The sequence below is a fragment of the Melanostigma gelatinosum genome (assembly GCF_949748355.1).
Source record: "Melanostigma gelatinosum genome assembly, chromosome: 18".
NCBI classification, from domain to species: Eukaryota; Metazoa; Chordata; class Actinopteri; order Perciformes; family Zoarcidae; genus Melanostigma; species Melanostigma gelatinosum.
In genome coordinates, this window is record NC_136651.1 from 10212170 (window position 1) to 10220205 (window position 8036).

At 39.8% G+C, this 8036-nt stretch overlaps 1 protein-coding gene across 1 annotated transcript; it reads left to right on the forward strand.

The window, feature by feature from the left end:
* Nucleotides 1–4175: 4175 nt before the first annotated feature.
* Nucleotides 4176–7486, forward strand: tescb (tescalcin b). Its single transcript, XM_079288810.1, has 8 exons — nucleotides 4176–4428; nucleotides 5077–5146; nucleotides 5396–5476; nucleotides 5576–5715; nucleotides 5808–5869; nucleotides 6157–6264; nucleotides 6348–6395; nucleotides 6595–7486. The coding sequence occupies exons 1-8, from the start codon at nucleotides 4365–4367 to the stop codon at nucleotides 6670–6672; spliced, it is 651 nt and encodes a 216-aa protein (XP_079144936.1). The 5' UTR covers nucleotides 4176–4364; the 3' UTR covers nucleotides 6673–7486.
* Nucleotides 7487–8036: the final 550 nt, after the last annotated feature.

Below are 8036 nucleotides of genomic sequence, written 5' to 3' on the forward strand. Positions count from 1 at the left end.
ACTTTGCTTAAGTACGCTTGGGTAGAAACATTTTTTTTGGTTGAATCAGTACGCTAAATACTTTTAAAATGAAAATAATGCTGATAACAAATAGAACTGAATGCAAATACCTGTCACGTCTGGTGGCATTTCCACTTTTTGCGGATGATGCTCTCCTTTTTGTTTCAAAGGATTGTGACACACTTGAGGTATTAAATCTCCCATCTGGCTCGGGGTGAGCTGAGGGTTCCCCCCCAGAGGAGCTGGAGCAAGTTGTCGAGGAAGAGACTATTTTGCCATCACTTGAAACGAGATAGCTTTTATGGATTTTTTTTTCGTAATCCTAATTAAGTCTTCCTGATCATTAAATAATGACTTTTATGTTTCTAAAACGTCACTGACCTTTCTACAACCTCACTGTCTCACAATGTCACTTAGCTTCGTCTTTGGCAGTCTCTGAATTGCTTGTTCTCTGAAATTGATTTTTCTGTCTGGGGATCAGAGCATGCCCCGTCCACGCCTCTGCAATCCCTTCTCCTTTCTTATGTTGACAAACTAAGGGCAAAACGTAAATAGACACACCTTTACCTCCTTGTGTGTGCTATAATTCAAACGCCGACCGATAGAAGGCTGCGAAATAACTTTCCGAGTGAAAAGATAAAGATGACAATACAGTCCTTGTCATTGCTATTCACACAAAGTCTTTGTTTGTGAAATGTGTTTTTCTTTTTTCGCTATTTTTTTCAGTGTCCTTTTCAGTATTAACTCTCACTCGATTCTCAACACTCAGTCCGGATGTTTTGATTTTAGAACTGGGTTATGAAAGTAATTAATAGGAACCAAACAAAAGCTGGTTTCTGAGTCTTATTTCAGATCCATTGAGATGAATGTATAACATTCCTTTGTGACCATTCATAAATCTCTTATGCAATCATTTCTATGAATTCATTTATATCAATGTGAAATCAAAGCTTCTCTGAAGCTTATAAGAGAAAACTTTGGCTGTAACACAGGTTGTTGTATCTAGTATTTATAAGCAGCATACAAACATTTAATTAATGGTTTATAACACACTATAATGTAGTTATATGCAGCTATAACGATGTTAAGGTGTCTATTAATGTACAGTAAATGTCAAAATATGACTTCTCCTATCAGGATATTTTCTATATCATCATGTGTTTTATACACGTAAACACCAGCCCCCACTAGGTGCCCAGAAGGACTTATATTGACATTTAAATTCATCTAATCGGCTTACAACTACGTCATGTGTGGTGTAAACCATTTATCAAATGTGTATGTACTGCGTATGAATGCTAAATAGAGGGAATTGTTGCCAAAGATTATTTCTTTAATGAGCGTCTGTCTGTGAAAGGAATAGGTTTCATCAGTCTTAGATTATGTGAGCTGTCACATCAAACAATCTCAGTGTTATTGTGAGATATAAAGGCATCGTTCTCTCATGTGGTGAAAATAAAAATACAAATATTGTGGTGTGTGGTTCTCGGGATGTGGATGAAATCGCTCAGCAGAAATTTCTTTTCTATTCTTTGCATGAGGAAATGGATCAAAAGCAATCACAAATTCATAAGTAACCAAATTACATCAATGCAAAAAAATAAAAAACAGGCGTTTGATGTTAATACAAAGGCTTGTCTGCTTGAATTTCTGTCATCAGCGGCTCAGAAAACTGAAGAGGAGGAATATTTCATTTCTATTAAACTGCTGATAATTAATCTTCATAAACATCCTTTCAAGTAAGCAGAACAAACACCAGGTTCCATCAAAAATTCAGATTCACCTGGTTTATTTTGAGTGTTTTGTTTGAGCACAGGCAGCATGCCAATTTCTTATGAATCTCATCCCCCCGACGCGCGCGTGTGTGTGTGTATGTATGTGTGTGTGTGTGTGTGTGTGTGTGTGTGTGTTTGTCATTGAGAAAAAGACATGGGTATGAAAGTGGAGAAGGCATGTGTCTAGCGTACGTCTGTTCGGTGAAAGGAAGAGGCAGACAGGTGAAGAGAGCGATGGAGAAAGAGCGAGACATGTCGCAGCACCCTGAGGACGTCTCCTCCTTCTGAGCAGCTGTTGTCTGAGAGCTGGAGGCAGCACTGCGGCGCCCTGTCAACTCCTTCTCCCACCGAAGCCCCCACGTGCATGCAAAACAGGCTCAGGCTGCCCTCTCTCTCCTTGGCCACGCTTTTCTGCCCCTTTTTGTCTGCCTACATAACCGACACCTCCTTGTTTTCTCCCCCTCTCTCCGGAGCGGAGTCTTCATTCAAATCAATTTCAAGCCATCCAACGTAGTGCGCTCAGTAATAGTGACAGCGCACACAAACACACAACACACATGCAAGTGGGACAATTTTAAGGGAAATCACATTTCAAGGGCAGAGACTGCTAAGGAAAAGAACGTGTATTGTTGTTGTTGTTGTTGTTGTTGTTGTTTGGGCCTAGATTGATTGTTTACTACTCGATGCATGAATTCCCATTGAAAGGGAAAATATTTGAACACGTTCTGATTTGGTCGACCTCTTTCTAAAATAAAGGTACTCCTTTATCAAGCCTTACAAATATTTAAAGTATTTTAGAGGCCTTAACTTTTAATTGATGGGTTACTCATATATTCTAAGTCGTTTTTTTCAAAAAACAGACCAAATCTAAATTGCAATACTACAATATGTCATTAAGAATATGATCTTCGACCTTGTGCATGTAGTTTACATGCTTGGTTGTTTGTGCTTGAACACATTCAACATTGTTGATAGTTGTTTTATTGTGCAAGGCAAAGCTGGATCAACCAATTTGACAAAGTGAGCAAAAACAAGCATTGTTTGTTGCTTGAATTGATTGTAATTAGAATTCGTACCACCAAAGCACGATATCAACCAAGGCAAGTGCTACATCCCAATCTAGAGTCTGTGTCTTGCAGATGGGCCCTGTAAGGACAAATGTTATGACACAGTTTGCATTGTATCACTGTCACAATATGGCACAGAGATGATAGCAGTGACAGCTAATTGCTCATGACTGGAGGATGCAACAGTCACAGACGGTGGAGCTCGACAGCTTTGGAAACAGCTGCAAAGTGGGACAGGTTGGGATCAGCGTTTTACAATTCAATAAAGACCGTCACAATGATGGCGAAACATGACGGTGTATCATTTGTTGGTAAAGAATACTGCAAATAAGTGTGGTTAAATAACATATTCAACACAATTAATGTAAAGATAATCCATAGATGCTACCCTCGAGTAAACACAGTTTGAAATATATGCACTTAAATGCACGCACGCAAACACACACACACACACACACACACACACACACACACACACACACACACACACACACACACACACACTATATATATTTCACTGCCTCTCTGATTAAAACATCGTATTCAAGGGTTAATTAACTGACCTTTCTTTCCTGGTGTTACGTTACATAGTTGACCAAATGCTACCACCGTGTGGTGTTCATTATTACTGCATAGTTTTAAGAAACAAATAAATTCAGCATGTAACTTGTTTCACTTCTGTTATTTTAATGTAGAGTCGTGGTTTGTGCCTGAACAAGTTTCTTTCCAAGACTGAAACGCATAGCCAGGACCGCAGTGATCAAGTTTTATTTTACGTTTGTGTGATTTCTGACATTTGAGAAACATTGGGGCAAGACACGCGGGGTTAATGAGACTCTTGACATGTGTATCACAACGGATAAACCACATCGAAGTCACTTCAGATCCTACATTATAGTATTTTCCAGTAGTTCAGTTTGACATGTTTTATAATTTTGGAAGAATCCTTGAAATGTCCAGAATTTTAAAATAATCTTTTGTGGGTGTTTGTGTGTTTTGATTGGACTCAGTTTTGTTGCAAAATAAGAGATAAAACAGGTTGTTTAAATGGATTCAATAAATAAATTGGACTGGTCAGAATGCACAGTGAGACAAACTAATCTCATCTTTCAGCCACTGGAGCCAGTATTTTGACATCTGAGAACTACTTGTTGTGTACCATCTTCATCCTCTCCGTCTTCCCTGGCTGGTACAGTACAAGCATACACAGTCAGTGGTCGCGGCCTCTGAATTAATAAACGAGTCGGTGTCAATAATTCAAGCTGCAGCCTGTTGTCCCGAAATGTGTGTCGTCATCAGCACGGTAGTCGCGGAAGTAGCCTGCAGAGGATGAGACCTGCGACCTGCACAGGGGGACGAAGAGCTCCGGGTCTGTCCGATGCAATCAGGAGGAGCTGGAAGAGACATGATGCTCTGAGATCCGGTTGTATAAACAACAGTTTTCGGTTCATTTCTGACACGTCTCTGGTCCCGGTAAAAACCGGACTGGTGTGAAGATCTTCTGTGTTTTTTGTTTCGCGGTATGGGAGCACTGCAGTCCTTACCGGGTCAACCAGAGTACGTTGATCTGGCGGAAAAGACGGGGTGTGAGTAACGTTAGTCATCGTTGTTGTTTGTATCGGCGTTAATAAGACATCAGTCAGACATGTAGGACGTGTGAAAACATGAGCTCACTGCACCGGAAATATGATTTAAATTCAGTCTCACTTTACGGTCTTATCTTAAAGAGGAAACCATGTTAAGGTGTTAAATAAAGAGCTGGTCACGATTTGCCTCACGTCCAAGGAAAGCCGGTTTGTGAGGTGCAGAAGTAGCAGAATGAATAATTGACATTGTGAGGGAAGTGAAACTTCACCGAGTGTACAGAGGGATGTGTATTTAATAATAGATCATACACTGAAAGCGTTGACACAACGATTTCAGAGAGTTGCAACAATAGCTGCTTTAATTCACATGTAGCCTCACGTGGAAGAGGTTGGAGGCCTTTGTTGCAGGTGACAGACAACATGCCAACCAAAACGTTTTCCATAGAATATGAATATCCAAATCTGCTGCCTTGAAAGCTTAGCACATGTGAGAGAATAAAGTTACCATCAGATTCTCAACAAACTTGTTTTAGAAGTCAACATTTTTACTGTTATGAGTTTAAAGAGTTTCCTGTCGCACTGTTTTTGGAAACCTTCGGGTATTTATGTATACACAAGGTAGTAACTTTAGGTTCTCTCTTTTTTCAGTTTCATATGAGCAGATTGGAGTCCTGCATAAAAGATTCAAGCAGTTGAGCCACAATGAAGAAACTCTGCTGTATGTATGATTTTGCTTATACTGTGTTGTGTTTTGAGAATCTTTCAACAACACGTTCAGGTTTCTGTTTTATTTGATTTATATCTGAAAGAACACTGGGCTGGCAGCTCACACACTCTCTTTAGAAGTGGAAACCCGTCTAACAGGCTTTTTACCTGCACATAATAGCTTGAAACGTGTGGCCATGATTATAATATGACAGTGTGTGACATCATATACCACTCCTTAAAATCCTCTCTCCACCCGCAGGAGAGAACACTTCAGAAAAATCCCTGATCTTGAATGCAATCCCATCCGCTCTCAGATCATAGAGGCCTTCTTTGACAGAAGGTACAGTGGCGATGGGATGAAAGTTGCTGGAACTTGTAATATGGGGCGAGATAAGATTAAAATCTGTCCGCTGCAGTTGCTCATTTTGTATTTCTTCAGAAACTTCCGGAAGAATGGCGAGGGTACTGTTGAGGAGATCGGCTTCGAGGAGTTTCTGGTGATCATGTCCCATTTCAGGCCCCCGTCACTGCACATTACAGAGGAGCAGCGGGAGAGCGTCCGGAGGGATAAACTGAGATGTATGGTGTCTTCCAATCACACGATCGCATGCTTGGCTTTATCTGTCGAAACATGCCTTGTTGAACTGATTAGCCGTGTTTTTCCTCTGCAGTTTTATTCAACATGCATGACACGGACAACGATGGCACGATAACCCTGGAGGAATACAGACACGTAAGCCTCTGCTCACTTGTGTTGAACACTCATGCGCCTTTTTACTGAACTCGTCACACAAAACCAGTAAAGATTACAGCAGCCTCCAACCACGGTCTGAGGAAATCAGCATGAGTCCATCTTGTGGGTTTTTTTACCGTTAGCGGAGACTGTTTTTATCACAATAAATGAATTTTGAAGGAAGTTATCTACTAACCTCTCCTTTCCCTCAAGCCTTCAGAGATTTGAGTCCTGCAGCCGCTGAAGTAATATCATTTTATTTCAACTTGTTGTTCACACCTGTGCAGGTGGTGGAGGAGCTGCTATCTCTCAGCGAGACGCTGGAGAAGGACACAGCCAAAAGCATAGCTGATGCAGCCATGTTGGAAGTGGCCAGTATCTCAATGGGTCACATGGTATGTGAGCTGTGGTATAGCGAAAGAGAACATGAGATTTGATTCACTGTTTGTTTGTAACTTCACTGTTTTTTCACACGCAGGAACCCGATGAGTTCTATGAGGGAATCACATTTGAGCATTTCCTCAAGGTTAGTGCACAAAATATACACTATAATACATGTTTGCCAAAACTACTTTCTTAATTACCGTAGTTTGAAAGTACATTCGGGTGTTTAGAATTTTGAGTTTTTGCAAATTCATATAGAAAGTCAACCTTGCCACTTTAAAGGATGGTAACATCTAGCAATATACATTTTAAACAATGTAAAACTCTTCTTTTTTTTTTAGTTGCTGAATGGCTTTGAGATTGAATCAAGAATGAACGTTCGCTTTTTGTATATGGACACAACAACCTTGTGTAAGTGAGGCCGGTACACTAAACTATGCAGAGACTGGCAAAACTCTGAAGACGCATGATTATGGTTTCACTATCTGTTGTTTCCAGTTTGTCGCTTGCTCTGAATAATATGCCTTATTCCTGTTTAAATAACTATGCAAATGAAAACATGTATACTCCAGATGTAAGTAGCTTATTTGATTGGAAACAATAATATGAGATAATCAGCCTGTCAGTAGTTTGACTAAGCAATATCCACGTCTGCGGAAGTAGACGGTATGACTCAATGCATGCAAATATTGATACTTGTAGAACCTTTACAAGTTGCAATGCCATAAATCAACAACTTTTAATTATCAGGGATATAAAGCTTTATCTTTAACTATTTCTAGATGGCTGTAATAAAAGCAATACAATCATTTGAGATGCCTTTTACTCATATTATAAAATTGACACTTGGTGCATGCTCTGCACACTACAGCTGCACAATGAAACAGATCTGACTTCAGTTCATGATGTGTACTTCTGGTAAAAAGGAAATGGGAGTGCTGTCGTGCAAGATTAAATGCTTAAAGGCGGTATCTTATCAGTCTATCTGAAGAAGGACTGATAAGATACTTCTTAAGGACAGATGAGGTGAATCAGTCTTTCTAATACTACTCATACTGCTGTCACAATCAATTAAAAAAGCATATCAATACCTGTTTATTCTGTTGAATGCATACTAACACTTAATTTCTCAATATTTCCGGTGAGTTTCATGTGTCTATGTTGTCCAAAGAGACCCATCAGCACCTCTGACGCACTTCATTCTTCTGTGTATTCAGTCATGGGTGTATGCTGCCCTCCATGGGTCAAAGCATGTAAAGCATGTTCAATGAAAATGAACCTGCAGCTGATCCATTAAAGATATTTCTACATCATTTCTACAGTTGTTTTTTTCGTGCTTCGTATTGTAAACATGTCAATGCAGTGCTTTTACACATGCGACATGCTTGGTCATTGTTCAACAGGTGCACATTAATTGAAAGATTAGATGTTTCACTTTTACAGTCCGTGTCATTGTATCGTTGAGGCTTTTACTTCAGAAAGATGTCCATATTTTGCAATAAAGTAAGACATTTATGTAATGGTGGTTCATATTTCTGAGTGCATACAGGAAATCCTTTTGCCACCGACTTTGAGTGAGAATGGACACCGACAAATGTAATGATAGACATTTATAGTTCAAGATAGAAGTTCAATGGTTTTTGTGAATGTGTAGTGTGGATCGGTTACTGCTGCAGTAAAGCTGCTCGGGACTTTCGGCTGCTTGCCAGAAAAACCTGTGTTTTGCACACGATTTGAAAAGGCCGTTACTAACAGTTTGCTGAATTACAAGGAACAATGAGTA

Excerpts from the sequence above, each read along its gene's own strand:
- tescb (XM_079288810.1), top strand. The coding sequence starts at position 4,365 with ATGGGAGCACTGCAGTCCTTACCGGGTCAACCAGAGTACGTTGATCTG. Across the intron at positions 5,147-5,395 it reads CACAATGAAGAAACTCTGCT|GAGAGAACACTTCAGAAAAA; the intron begins GTATGTATGATT and ends CTCCACCCGCAG. Across the intron at positions 6,265-6,347 it reads GTATCTCAATGGGTCACATG|GAACCCGATGAGTTCTATGA; the intron begins GTATGTGAGCTG and ends TTTCACACGCAG.